At 42.5% G+C, this 15,493-nt stretch overlaps 1 protein-coding gene across 1 annotated transcript in view; it reads left to right on the top strand.

Annotated features, from left to right (window-relative positions):
• Positions 1 to 15,493, top strand: part of PREX2 (phosphatidylinositol-3,4,5-trisphosphate dependent Rac exchange factor 2) — a 327,787-nt gene that overhangs the window by 222,704 nt on the left and 89,590 nt on the right. The window contains exons 30-33 of the mRNA XM_025210219.1: positions 6 to 123; positions 7,714 to 7,755; positions 10,417 to 10,527; positions 12,897 to 13,114. Coding sequence (XP_025066004.1) covers positions 6 to 123; positions 7,714 to 7,755; positions 10,417 to 10,527; positions 12,897 to 13,114 — 489 coding nt within the window. The remainder of the gene's footprint in view (positions 1 to 5; positions 124 to 7,713; positions 7,756 to 10,416; positions 10,528 to 12,896; positions 13,115 to 15,493) is intronic.

Here is a 15,493-nt window from a genome sequence, read left to right as displayed (position 1 = left end):
AGCAGGAAATGGAACCTAAGCTTAGTTGTCCAAGGAGGTTACGACTTCACATCAAGCAAGACCCCTGGAACCTTCCCAGCAGTGTCCAAAATCTTGCACAGAACATTAGAAAATTTGTTGAAGGTCAGTAAGAAAAACATAATAACCTCTCAGTTAAAGACAGGATGCAGAGGTATTGTATAACAGTATTAAGTTGCCCCCAAGGCATGGTTTGTAAGCCAGTGGGAAAGTTAAAAATTTCACAACAGCCATCTCAGTAGTAAACATAACAGAGGGAAGTTTAAAAGCGCATCTCAGTGACTGGCTAAGGAAAGATGCAAAAGGGAATATTGTCCCATATGAGGAATGGTGCAAGAGACATTTGGAGCTTCAAGAGCTGCTGCTAAGTTATTTCAACACCCATTGTGGTCAGTGAGCTTGATTATTTCCATTGAACTCAAGGGAGCTTTGGGACTGAAGGCATTTGGTGTGTTGCATTCCCTGCCTTTTGTTTATGCTGGGCATGTCTACATGAGTTGTTTACTGTGGAGTAGACTAATTAGCTCCATAGTAACCATCTCCTGTCTACACATATGGCCCTATTAGGCTGCAGGAAACTAATCAACTCTGCAGCTGAGTAGTACTTGTCAATATAAGTACTATCCTGCTGTGGGGTTTTTAAAAAAAATGAAAACTTGGGTCTTCACTGATCCTTTGGAGACCTTTAATATCCTGCTCATGCCCAACTATGTCCATAAGTAGCTTATATATGCTTATTTCCTTTTTAGAACTAGTCTTATGCTTTGGGCTTCTCCCTAGGATCTGGGCTATATACCACCTGTTTGGTGGTGGGGGGACAGTGTGGGTTTCATCTGTGGAGGGGGCTATTTGGGAAGCCCTAAGCAAATGGTGGCCTAAGATAAGGGAGGAGAGGATTGTCCATGTCCCTGTCATGGAGCGTGATGCCCCTGGTGGCTCTGCGACCGTGCAAGCTCTGCCCTGAGGGCACCCTCTTATTGCACTTGCCACATCTGTGATGGAAAAAAATAACTTGAGAGTCTGCCCACGAGCCTTCGCTTAGGTTCAGTGAACCAGGACTTACTCAGGCTCTCTGATCTGTAGGCGCTTTGCCAGGCCTCTCTTCAGTACAATGCTGCACAAGACACCTCAAGCCTTATGGGCCAATTGCCTGGCTCCAACCACCCCTTTACCATGCCCCATGCCTCACACGTATTACATTGCTGTTACGCTCTGTTAGGGCCTTGGCCTACTCAGACTCCGCCCCTTTGATATAGCTTGGCCTTCTAGCCTAGACCCACTGTATTGGGCCTGGTTTTGAGCCACTAGCCCACAAACTCCTCTTATTACTGGGCCCCTGGCCCTTGCAGCTCACGCTCCTCTGGCACTGGGCTCTCCAGCCCCTTGCAGCTCGTGCCCCTCTGGTGCTGGGGCTCTACACAATTGTGCGCCCCCAGTGAAGCCTCCTTCTCCCCTATTAGCCTTTTTCCGGTCCACCAGTTCAAAGAATAATACAAACCTAAGCCCCTGGGCTACAACATAACATTAATAATAAAGGCAGTACTCTGCCCCTTTAAGAGGGCCAACTCCCCCTCCCCCCCCTTAGAATACCAGACCCCTTTATCTCTGGGTACTTTGTGAGCCCCTAGAGTCTTACTGCGTTTGGAGATGGCAAAGCAGGCACCCAGATGCCTTGGGCCGCTTTCTTGTGCCTCCTTCCAGTCAGCTGACCGCCTGCAGGTGCCAGCAAATTACCTTGTTAGCCTGTTACTCAGGCAACCTGCAGCTGTGGGGCTCTATGTAGCCTGCCAGGCTCCTTTGCTAAGCTGTTTCTTCTCTTAAAGGGGCAGGCACCCCTTGGTGCCTTGTGACAGTCCCTAATCAAGGTCCTTTAAGCTTCTTGGAGAATTTTGCAGGAGGATTCAGCAGGGTCTAAATGCCTCGCTGCCTCTCCATAATATAAACTTCCTCTTTTCATAACACTGCCATAAAACAGCAGTGGTTTTATTAGAAGGTACTCAACTGGACAATGAATAAAAATATTATTACTTCAGATTGGCATTCTGTTATAAAAAGCAGATTAAACAAGCAGTTAAATATATTTAACTCTTTCATTATTTAAAATAAATTATTTAAAATAAATTATTTTAAATAAGTTTTGTACTGGTAACAGATGTCATGCTAAAACAGCAAGAAAGCTGCACCTGTGATTCAATAGCCAGGCACAAAACATAGGAGTCAGTCCATTTAAAGAACTGACTTATGGTTTATCAGTTTAGTATATAGACATACATTTTGAGGATGTGTGTGGTCAGTTGTCACACAGCTTGGTGACCCCGCTCTTGGTTAGGCCTAGCAGAAACTCTTTGGTCTAATAGGTTGAGTGTCATAATATTTTCAAAGTCGAAACAGGGTGAATCTTCTGGTTTCCTAATAAGTAGAAGCCAAGTCTTGATATTTAAAATCTGAGAAAAAGATCAGATTTAGATCTGTGGCCAGTAGAGACCCACAGATCCTTTTTGACCACTGCTTAAAAGAAATTTTGTTTGGTGGCGTAAATAAAAAGTTACGATATTTTAAAACTTGTTTGACCATTACTGGAGTAACTAAATAAATCCATTTGTTAAAAACTGAATCGTGCTTTTGTTTTCATAGAAATCTCAGAGGCTGTTGTATTTTTGTTTTTCTGTTGCCTAATATAACATGTTATTTTAACTTAGAATGATTAGTGATTTAAAGCAGATGGAGATGTAGAAAACCCACTAAAGTAAGAAATGTTTAACTCCTAGATTGCAGTGTTTGTTAAATTTATTCTTGGGTAATAAGTGTAAAGAAAAGAGAAAATTCAGAATGCCTTTAGACTGATCTTTTGGGTCTTTTAGCTACATTCTTATCATTACTGAAAACGGGAGAACACTTAAAGATACCCATAAATATCTACTTGAATTTTTAAAAAAAGCATTGTTGGTAGTAAATAAAAACAGATGTGGAGTTTTCTTTTTATTGTAACCTTTGTCCTATCATATTTGGGGGCGGGTGGAGTGGGAGGAAGTCTGCCAAGAGGACAGTGGAAATCAGAATCAGAATGCCAATCAAATGAGGGAAGTAGTAGGAAAAGTGGCACAGAAGTCTATGCAAGATATTTCTAGAGCATAGGTAAAGAAAAGATGCAGATTCCTATTGGGGAATAGGAAACCAGATATATCAAGCTGGTAGACCAGGGAGTACAAAGATTTGAGACAAACTGTGAAGCAGGCTTGTACAGATCCTTGAAGGTGAAAATGAAATGTTTTCATTTGAGGTGAAAGAGATCAGCTAACAGTTACAAAAGAGAGACAAAAGAAGCTGTGTCTGTGTTAGGGGCTTTGCCAGCAAAGCCTCATTGGTTATATGGTTTGACCTTTTTACATCTCTAATTGATGTAGCTTTACTGGCAGAACCTTACAATATAGTTAGGGACATTTATGCAGGAGCTGGTCATTAGTGTCTTTAATGCTTCCGGCTCGGTGCTTAGAAGGGGAGGAAAAACCAAATTGCTGAGGAATAGGAAGGAATTAAAGGACATAAAATATGTTGCTATTTAGCCAGGATGAATGTATATAGGAGGAAAAAAGAATTTGTAGTGAAGGAAGTCCATGTGGTTTTGGATTTAAGATTGTCAAATGGGGAATAATAAAAAATATTACAGTATAACCTCATAAATCCAGATAGCAAAAATCCAGAATTCTCAAAAATTCAGCACTTTTAAAAAATATATTACACTGGGAAATAGTGGTGACTGGTCACAGAGCAGCGGAGGGGGAAGCTTGCACGCAGTGGCTGCTGCCGCCATCCACCACCTTGCGGCGTTGGTCCGCATGCAGCCGCTGCTTCAGAACTGGCTGCTGCTCTGGTTTCAAAAATCCACAATTTTCAAATTTTTGGCAGGTGCTCAGTCCTGAGCATGCCAGATTTATGAGGGTATACTGTACAAGATAAGAATGGATGTAAATATGGGTACTTCCTAAGCATCTTCAATATAAGAAATACAATAAAACTAAAACGTTGGTCATGAAGTCACAATTTGATATTTGAAAGTCAGTTTTAATATAGTGGCAGTTGCAAAGACAATGGTACAATATCAGAAAAAATGGATAAATTGGGAACTGTTTTTTACAGGGGGGAAAACTTGAAGCAATTAATATCATACCTTCTAACTGGAGGAAAACTGCTGAGGAATTGACTCCCTGCACCATCCAGCAAAAAGAAGTTATAATATCTAACTGAATAACAAATGACTGATGCAGAAAACATTTGAGGTTCTTTCCAGACCCAAATCATTGATATAAAAAAAAACCTGAGTGTTTCTTGCTTAGAGATACATTTTGAAGTAGAGAGGGAAAGTTGCTGTGTCCTATAATTTTCACATAATTAGATCATTATTTATAGACACTTTAAATGCTTTTGAATTCAGAGATCCAACAAATGTAATCAGCCACAAGAAATAGCTTCAACATTCTTCACATTACAAAATATTTTTTCCATATAGAGTAGCTTCAGTCACTAAGTCAAATCATCAGCATGTTACATCCCCTTTCTTTGCTTTCAAAGCTTCCTTGGTGAGAATAATTAATGGGCAGATTTTCAACAGTAATAAATAATTGTAAGCGATTTGATTGTTTTGTGTTCAGCCTGAGGTATTGTGCACCTGAGGGTTGAAATATTGATCACCTTTTGAAGGGGATGCTAGCCCTGGTGAAATCAGGCCCTATATTCTTAAATTCAGTACCCCAAATCAGCAGCTGCTGGTTTGAAAATGTCAGTCTTTAAGTGTACACAAAATCCAAACCAGACTGTCAATGAACTCAAGGTCTGATGCATCACCTAAGACAAAATGTTAATATATTCATTGAAACATCAAAGCCTATTTTTTCAAATGTAGTAAGATAGTCTCTCAAGTTAAGTAGTTAGGCCAGTAGATGGAGACTGCAGGGGACCTGGGGCTTCTCAACCATTTGGCTGGGTCTACAGTGAGTAGTTACATGATCTCAATGACTTATTCCCCATCTAGTATATGAAAATATAAACATGTTTGCAGTATCCATATAAAAATATACATGCTCTATTTTCCACCTTCTTATGTATTATGAGCCACTAGGGATGAATGGGTTAATCTCTTCCCTACATTAGATGTGAAGTGACATATAGGTAAACGGTGCATAGGTATCTAGCACCTAGACACAGAGACTTCCATTTAGCAAGCTTACACTTGCTGCATACCATAAGTATTCTCATGGGAGTTAGTTGGGAGAAGCTAGTATTCTGTAAATCCATGCTCTAGGTCAGTGGTGGCAAATGCATCCAGCCCTGCAGGCTGGATGAGTGTCTGTGGGCTGGATTGGGACCAACTGCACCGTTTGTGCATGCAGCACAGAGGGGTCTGAGGCATGGATTGCACACAGTACCCTGCTGGACTGGTCCTGAGTGCTGACTATGGGACCGGTCTGGATCTGGCCCCAAGCTGCACATACATGCCAGAGCCAGTGCACAGGGCATCACATGCAGCCTGTGCGTGAGACTCTCCCCCATACTGTGTGCAATGCCAGGTCTACCCCGCACACCATGCGCAGAGTGAGCCCCTTGGCTGGCCTGTGCTGCACACAGAGCATAGGCTGGATCGGCCATACATAATTCCTGTGGCACAGGGGGCCAGCATGGGGCATGTCCTGCATGCGGTGCCCTGCCAGACTAACCCTGGTCCAACAGGCAAAACTAGTCTGGTCCAGGTGCTCTGGGCCAAACCCCTGAGCTGTGTATAGCATGTGCAGTGCTGAGTCCACCTGCATATCACATACAGCATTTGGAGCTGAGGCTGGCATGTGCCCCATGTGGTATGTGGGGTCGGTTCAGAGACCCATGGTTCAAATCATATGGCTTCATGGGCTGGATCCACCGCAAAGGCCTCGTATGACACCCTTGCTCTAGGTTACTTTTCAGGAACCTTCCCAGGTAGGCAGACCCTCAGTTAACACAAAATGGCCAGCAAAGATGTGGATGGCACTCTACATCTGAAAAAGGATCACCCCAAGGAGTGGACATTAACTTTTACCATGCTGCCACAGAGTTGAGGACAAAGAGGCTAAATATGAAGGGTCTGTTGTTTAAAGGGATATCTCCAATGTACAATGCAGTGCCATGCAGGAAAGTCTGAGTACTGGACTCAGTAGAGTCAAAACAGTGCAGTACTCTCAGCTAATACATTCTGCTAAGAAGGGGATTAGAGGTAACGTGGGTATCTTCCTACATGGCATTACACTGTGCACTGTATGCATATCCTCAGAAGGATAGTCGGGATAGATTCCAGATGAACTTGGACTTTGGGGGTCTTTTGCTTGCTTTATACTTTTCTGGCTTGTCTTCCTACATTTTCCACATACTTATATACTTGATGAAGTATAGGTCCTTGAGATAATACAATGACATACTGTAGAGGCAACTGAATTGCTGAAGTGGTGACTGAACCCAGGTCCCCTATGGTCCCAGTCCACTGCCCTTAGTATAGCTTGGCTATGCTAAATGAAAAACTCTGCATCACATGACTACACAGACACTAACTGTATCAATGCTGGCTTCTTTTGGAAAAGCTGCCTGCACTGTTGCATTTCTTTTCATTTGCATTCTTTCACCGTAAACGTAAATCCCCTTTAGGAGACAAGCCAGCATGGCTTACACTACAAAAAGGTGCGTAGTAAAACAGAGGTTTTGCTTCTGGAACTAAGGAAATTCTGGCTCACCTTTACAGAGAAGCCAGGATTAATGTGCTTAGAGAGCCTGTATAAAGGGTGTGATCATGATTAAAAACCTGGTAAAACTGTAACCCTGGAAGACTGTCATAAGAAGAAAGAGCTTTAAGGCACTAGGCTCAGATCTGGGAGAATTGTTCTGTTCATGGTTCTGCTACAGAACCATACCATTTCATACCTTAATGAAATATAAAACATTTTATGCTTTTTATGGTCAACAATCAGTATTTTCATGAAATCAGAATCTTCATATGAGTAGGAGTATTACTTGTTTCCCTTACATATTGCTTGTGAAACTTATTCTTACTAAATATGGACTCGAAAGCAATAAGAATGCCCTTTCCCTTCAAAAATATGAAAGAGAAAAAGTTAGCTCAAATTCTGGATCTCAGTTGCTGCACTTTTTAGATGACTTGTCTGTATTTTTATGTGCTAGAAGTGCAACATGGTTTAACCTGTTCTGAAATGTTTAAAAGTTTTATGCCAAATTAAGATGTTTTCTGACTGTTGTATGGTTTCAGGTCATAACAATGTTTAACTTGTACAGTATGTTTATACAAAACTCCCAAATCCTTAAAAATGAGAATGACCATTTTGCTATGGTATATTTTTACTTCACACTTGGTTAAAACTGACCACATCTGTGCAGTGGGGAGGTCCAGGGAGGGATGCTTACACAGGAGGGAGGGATACTCCACCTGCACACTTCTCTTTTTAGGACCTGGATCTTGGATTATGAGTAATTTAACCAAGTGTGAAGTAAAAGTAAGTTAACTGTAATGAAAAATGAGCCTGATTTACCATTTCATAGGTGTAAAACATGAATTACTTCAGTGAAGTCACTCAAGTTATATCAGTATGACATTAGGAGAATTGCAAATACATCAATATATAGGATAATTTTGATGATGTCCTAAAACTTTTTTCCCCCCAGAGGTGAAGGCAAGACTGCTGTTGGCACTTCTTGAATACACAGGTAATTTTAATGGGCAAGTCCCAATCTGAATTTTAAGGGGATTTTATGCTTTGCTTTTTTGAAGCAGTAGAATCTGTCTTCACAGATTTTCTGTTGAGTCATTGTGACTATAGATCAACCAAAATTCCCCTGGGAGGCTAGGGGCAAGGATCATTCCACTGACCAGGTTTGATGCAATGTGGAATTCTCCCCTTCCCAAGCTCACAAAGGATTCCTGAGGAGACAGGAAATATTAACTGAAAGCCGTAACAAACAAGACAGAATTCTCATGCCATGTTTGTGTTGTATTCCAAACATCCTGCCGTGTCATTTACTTTGGATCGCAACACATGAAGTGCTGCCAAAGCCCTGAATTAGTCTGAAATATTTTTGGTATCTTTTCTCTGCCTTCTTTCTGACCCTTATCATTATTTTCCCATTCATTTTTTTCCTCCCTTTATTTCCAGATTCCCCATGCCCTACTTTCTTTGTTATCTTTTCTTGCTTTGCCATTCCACTCTCTTCTCTTTCACTTAATTATGCTCAGTATATATTGGGTAGTTTGAAAAACAAAAGATAGTTCTACTTTTTGGAAATGGCTCTTCATGTTCTGTGTACTGCTTTACCATAATTTCATGAATTAGTAACTATTTGAAATATGCAAACTTATAAAAGTAAGTGGGTAGTCTACAACTTTTGCAGGTGGTTGAATGCCAAGTGAAGCAATGGCATTTTATGATAAAAGCTGTTATTGTAACTGTACTCCAGTACCATATGTATTCCTATTACACCAAACAGTTTTGACAAGCCACAGCACTAAATAAAGGAAAATGGAACAAAATTTTGTTATGGTTTTCCTTTATAATTATTAATAATTCTCCTTACTCTTTTTCTTCTTCCCTTGCTTGTTGCTGTTGGGGATTCTGGCTCTCCACTGGTTTTGGTCATACTATCTCCTTCTCTGTCATGTCCCTCGCCACTATATTTCTCCATCACATCTTTGATCTTCCTCTTCCCCTTTTCCCTGGTAGTGCCATTCTGATAACTTCTTTTCCCATATATTCTTCCAGACCCCTTTGATCATGCCCATATCATGCCAGTCTTCTCTCTTGTACTTTCTTAGATGCCTCTATTACCTTCATTAATAATTCTCCAAAGGATTTAAATTGAGTATAGCTAGTGTAGAAAAAGTGACTTGGTTCAATACTTACAAGGCTTGTTAGTTTAGCAGATACAATTAATTGCAGGCACAAGTGCTAGCAAGAAGATCTCCAGCTAAACTATCTCCAGAAAATCAGGTGCAGTAGATACTAACCTTGAATTCCTGTTCTTACAGAAATTCTGAAATTGTTCAAAAAATTGTTCTGTGTAGGAAATGAAAAGTTAGAAATTTGTTTTTGGGCACATTGACACGAGATGCTATGTCACTGTAGCAACAAGCTACATTGCTGTAGCTCATTCCTACAGCAACGTACAGTTGGAAATGACCCCTGTGCCACTGGGGTTGCAGAGTATACCAGCAGGTACCATACAGTCATTTAGTATTTACATTAGTATTTGGGCACATGTAGATGCGCCTTCTCAGTGGGAAAATTTTTAAGAAATGTGTTAAGATAATATAAATTTAATATAAATTGAACCTTTGAGTTCAAACTCTGAGATTCTCATTTTAGCTCTGGCTCCCAAGAGTAAATCATTCCCTTAGGGGCAGGGACAGACATTCAAAAAGCTGGAGCCAGAATAGATTCAACCTTTGCAGGTTTGCCTAAACTGCCTAGATTAAATAAGTTCATAACAGGACAGCCATTCTGTCTAGACTGAGACAATGTGGGCACATGCCTGCAGTTGCTCAGGCTAGGAGCTGGGGAGCACTAGAGAGCACTCTCAGCTGCAAGCAAATGTGTGGGAGGGTGGGAGGGAGAAATGGCCACCCTGGGCTGAACTGGCTGGAGAGGGGTTTAATTCCCCCTCTCAGTCCCATCAGCAGGGACCTGAGTCAGGTCTGCCTGGTGCTCCCCCCTCAGTGATGCAGCAGCGGGGCACCATGGCCCCTGAGGCAGAGGGGGACAGGGAGGGGGGTTAGTCTCCCCTCCACCCCCACTGGCAGCTGGGTCTGCCTGCCATCGCTGCCGTACTCACTCCCTGTGGTGGAATAAGACCCCTGCTGTTCCCTCCACCAGACACTGGAGGGAAGGGGCATAGTCAGATGCCAGTCAGCAGGGCCCCTTGGGGGTGGGGTCAAGGACAGGTTTATTCCACCTCCTTCTGGTGTCTGGTGGAGGGGAGAGCAGGGGGCTTATTTTGTCTCAGGGAGTGAGCACTGCAGCAGTGATGCGCAGACCCAGCTGCCAGTGGGGCTAGAGGGAAGACTAACCCTCCTCCCTGCCCCACTCTGCCTCTGGGTCCATGTTGTCCCATGATGACCCCCAGCATCAAAGCATGCTCTCTGGGCTGGGTGGGGCTCTCTGCTGGCCCCTCCCCTCTGCTCTCTAGCTGGAACAGGGGTGGGACATGGCCAGACACTGGCCTACCATGGCCCCTAAGGCAAATTCCTCCCTCTATCCCCTCTTCCCTGCACTGGCAAACCCTGCGGACGACAGCTGGGGTTTGCCAGCTCCAGCCATACCTCCATGGCTTTCCTGCAGCCAGGCAGAGACAAAATTAATTCCTCTTTCTGTCCAGCTTGCCTGCAGCCAGGGAGAGGATTAATTCCACAGTGGTCTGCAGTCGGGGAGAAAGGCAAGACTTTCACCTGTGAGTCCAGAGCTAAGACCTGCAGGACCAGACTAAGAGGTGGGAAATGTTGGCAAAGACCTGACAATCGTCACATGTATGTGCTGGAGATGGAGTTAAGGGAAGTTGCAGACAGCTTCTAGCTGGAAGTTGCGGATTAAAGAATGCAGAGAGCTACATTTACATTATAAAGCAGAATTTGTGAAACCTAAACAAGGCCTTTCTGAATGCCTGGCTCTGCCCTCAGGATTAGTAAGACTTATGCAAGACTTTCTCTTGTCTTCCTGTTTTACATTTTAAGTTAGACTAAGTTGTGTATACTGTGTTTTACCGGGCTGTATCCTAGCTTAGGCAAAGATTTTTGGTAGTTCCCTGTTGTATGCTTTGCAAATTGCTGTGTTCAATACATGCTTGCTTCAGAGAGAGGACTTTTTTCCCATCCCCACTCCTCAGTCTAGCAGCAGTTTCCCCCACTCCCCACCCAGGCTGGCATCCTGTGTGTACTGCTAGCCCCAGCTGGTGCCTGGCCATGCCCACTCCACTCCATCAGGGAGGGGTGAGAGCCTTGGAGGGCCTCTCTCTTCCCTTCCCTTTGGCAGTGGCTGGCAGGCATGCTGTAGCCCCTCCTCCTGCCCCACCCCCAGCTTCTGGCTTGAGCTACTGCAGGGATGTGCCTGCATTTCCTGATTTAACAGAGAATGTATGTCCTGTTATTAATCAGTTTAAGCTGAGCAGCTTAGTCTAACCTGCAAAGAGTGAATCAATTCAGACTTAGGCTTTTTGAATGTCTGTTCCTAGCCTTAAAGAACCTACATGTGTAATATCAATAAGAAATCTGTTTGCAGAACTCATTTGATTTTTTCAGTGGGTAGGGGAGCTGGAGTGGGGGTTGTAACTGGCTGAAATACTTCTTTGGTAATATTCTGTGACAGGTATCTGAGAACAAACCATATCCAAAGAAGCTGAGGTTCTTCATGAAAGAGAGAACAGTTTCCCTTTTAATAAGGCTGAATGTTTTAAACAATTTTTTTAGGCTAAATTAAGTTTAATATTATAAAATAAGATTTGCAGAGTTGACATGCTATTATATATTCTACAGCTCTCATTTATGTAGTTTTTAATAAAAGTAGTTGCATAGAAAGCTGTTGAGTTTGATATTATAAATAATGTCAAAATAAAATATGAAGTGTTTAAAATGTAGGGTTGAGGACAGACCAATTAAAACATGAATGAAGAGTGTAAAGAGAACCCAGTTTGCAAGAGATACAAGTCCATGAAAGGGTTGTAAAAGCACGAAGAACAGTTTGCATTATGGGGGGGGGAAGGCGGCCACTGGAATTATATGAGATGGGACAATATCACATTTCTCTATAGATGTGAAAATTCCGTAAGTGCGAGATTCCAAAGAACTGGAGCCTGGAGAGGTCCTAGAGAAGGAAATTGCAGCATTGCAGGTTGAAAGCTATCAAGGCCCAGAGTAGAACTGGCATAGAAAATCTAGAAAGATACATTTACTTGCATATATGGTGCAGATAAAAAGGGTAACTGGCTAATGATCATATATGTGGCCAAAGTTGCAGGTAAGTGTGCTTTACTGGGAACAGAGTAGATATCCTGCCTATTTATATTGGATTCTAGTCACTATTGCCCTTTACTTTGTCATTTATACCAACAGAGAAAAGGGTGTATAACTTTATCAAATGAGAAAAAGCATGTATTTGCTTCAACCAGGTGTAAATGACTGCGAAAGTTCAAATAGAAGATCATGTTGCTTAATTTTTACATTACTGGAATTAAAAGGTATTGAGTCACAAAGCTATGCAGTCGCTCATACCCTATAATGTGAGGACTTTTTTTGCTTTAAATGGCTTGTCACATTGTTAATTTTTTCAAATTGCATATTCCTGCTTTGAGGTGGAGAGCTCTGCTTCTGTCTCTTCACAGATGCATCCCAACATCTTTATCAACTTTCATGGATAGACCCTTTATGTTATTAAAAAGAACATATGTAGTTTATGAACTGCAGGTATTACACACTACAAATCAATGAAGTAAATCCCAGATGCTATTAAAAGAGGTGTTACTTCTTTGGGAACCAAACAGCCTTGTCTGTTGGGTACCAAGCAAAGTCTGAGATGAAGGACACTTCCTTTCCATTGGCTGGTGGCCAGTGCTTCAATGAAGGATGAGCTCATGCCAGCCAAATTCTGTTTTGTGGGTTGTAGCTTTTTAAACCATTCTTTTAATTTGTTTTGGCTTTTTCCTGAGAAGGAGCCAAATGTAATTAGTATCCAGGTTTTCTGCAATATGAGATTTTTTTCCAGAGAACAACTGCTCTTAAAACAAGAAAACTTGCAATCCAGTTGCTTTACTCTTAATTTATTCTGTCTCTTTTCTTTGCTTTTCCTTCTTTGATTTACCCTTCATAGATAGTGAAATACAGCTCAGACGAGACATGGTCTTCTGCCAAAGTCTAGTAGCCACAGTCTGTGCTTTTTCTGAGCAACTAATGGCTGCATTAAATCAGATGTTTGACAACAGCAAAGAGTATGAAATGGAGACTTCAGAGGCCAGCAGAAGGTGGTTGGAACAGATAGCTAATGCAGGTGTTCTTCTTCATTTCCAGTCATTGCTGTCACCTAACTTGGTAAGATTTCTAGTAACCGCATTAATCAATGCAACAATTTATTCTGCTGCCTAAGGGCAGTGTGAAGCAAGCTGCATTATGAATACAATAACCTGAACTCATTATGTTTAACCTTCTACTTTATTAGCTGGTATTCAGGAACTTTGCAATTCAAATAATTACTGATATGGGAAATTATTACTGTTACAAACATCATAATACGTTGCTGCTTCAAGTTACTAGTTATTAAGCAGATGTATGAGGAACACAAAGAGAGTGATTAAAAAATCCAAGTTGCTACTAGATACTACTCAACTATTCTAGTTATTTCCCTTCTGAATAATAAGTATGGCATCAAGTGATTGCAACAGATTTTGGTTTCTATAATTAACAATGTAAGGGAAATAAAATATTCAGTCCCTAACTGTCATGCAAAATCCCCACTTTCCATGGGTAAGTAAATATTCTAAGGACCAGATTGTTGTAGCACAAATCATTCTCAAAGCCAGTTATGATTTCAACAGGGATCCACATAGGAAACCTAGATAGTAGAGCTAGGCTAAGCTTTGGTTGCTGATTCAATTCGGAGGAGATTTGGCCCAATTTGGCAGCCGAATCTCTGAATCCGAATCAAATTGGGAGACCAGTTAAAAGGTCTGAATGGATTAGAAGCCTCTGAATCAATTCATAGAAGATTTGGAGATTCAGGAAGTCCCCGCTCACCGCCACAGGGAGCTGGACCCAGGCTCTGTGCTGGTAAGTAGGGGGCGGGGGGGGCTAGAGGAGGGTGGAGGGGATTATGGGGGGACCCCTACCAGACCCCATCCCCTGCCTGCTCCCCTAGCCCCTCTGAGCAACCCCTGACCCCTGCACACTCTCCCAGCCCTGTAAATGGTTGCCCCGCCCAGCCCCAGCATCCTGGCACTTGAAAAAAAAAGCCCTGCACTCACCGGCTGCTGTAGTGGCTGTCAGGGCCTTTGGAGACTCATGGCAGAGCCCCCCCAGACAGCGCAGGGCAATGGGGAGCAGTGGGGATCGCCCCCTGCCTGGCAGGAGGCCGGACAGGGCAGGCATTGGCGGGGCTGAGAGAGTGGGTAGGGGATGGGGCCTGTCCGATTCGGAGATTTGGCTGATTTGGCAGTGGCCGAATCTCCGAATCAGATTTGGCCAAACTGATTCAGGACAGTGATTTAAATCACCAAATCAAATCACTGTCCCCCGAATCGGCTGAATCCACATCTGAAGCAAATATTAGCCACTTTGCACAGGCCTACTGCACAGCTGCCTAAATGACTCTTTGAGGTTACTTTTAAAAGTTGCTTCTCAAACCATATGGTATCTGATAGCTATTATGAGCTTTAAAACTATCTTCCAACTTTCTCTGATTCCCCCACTCAAAAGGTGGTAGGTGTCTAGTGGCTTGTCCTAAGAATAGGGCTTACTGTTTGGTGAGGTAGTCTCTCTGTTACTGTAAATCCTTGGGGACTGCTGGTGCTTATTTACTGTTATGTTTTACCATGCTTCTTGTTTTTTCAATGGTATTGCAAAATAGCTGTTACCATATCTACCCCACAGACTTCTGACTTTTGCTTCAGGACACAAGAGATTGTTCCTTTGTAATAAAAAATTCATGTTGTTTAATTATTTTAATGTACTTGGACACTATAAGAAAGAAGCAGTATGTGTTCAAATTATATTTTTTAAATGCGAGTCAACATTGGGCTCCCTCCTATATGTTATAGGTATTGAACAATTAACTGTTTAATTGCACAATTAATTGAGACCACCTACACATGCAAGGTATCTATCATGCAACTAAAAGGTCCAACCAGCTATAAAGTTAGAACATCTTTACACATGCTCTGGGGGTGGGGCAAGGGGGGGGCACTATAATTAAAAGGGCTCCAAAATGAACGAGCTTTAGTTAAATCACTCCTGCTGCCATTTTGAAGCAGGTGTTGTCCCCAAAGGACAGTGAGTTCATGCCCGGTGCGCTTGTGCCAATAAACACACAGGGGTGAAGGATCCAACTTAATCCTTATTTCTGCGCAGAAAGTGGTGCTTGGCAATCGTTCGCAAAGCAGGCACCCACACCCCAGTGGGCGTCTGCCTTATATAGCTACATAACAGGTTTAACTTGCTGATGTGATGACATGTATAGCAAGCCCAGCAAGTAACCCCCCCTCCAGCTCCCCCCCAAGTAACCCCCCTTCTAGCTCCGGAACTTTGTTGATACAGTTTTCCTTCTAGCGAGGTCAGCAATCAGCAACTACGCAACAAGCAATCTCCCCCAGCCTAAACAACCTACTCTATGCCCTTGGTTAGATAAAATACTTTTTCAAAACATACAAAGCTGTTCCCTGGTTTAAATGCAGTAAAAGTTCAGGGGTGCTTCATCAA

Source organism: Alligator sinensis, unplaced genomic scaffold, assembly GCF_000455745.1.
Source record: "Alligator sinensis unplaced genomic scaffold, ASM45574v1 scaffold1102_1, whole genome shotgun sequence".
In the NCBI taxonomy this organism is placed as follows: Eukaryota; Metazoa; Chordata; order Crocodylia; family Alligatoridae; genus Alligator; species Alligator sinensis.
Note: the sequence above shows the minus strand (reverse complement) of the source record. Positions and strands in the feature narration are given on the sequence as shown.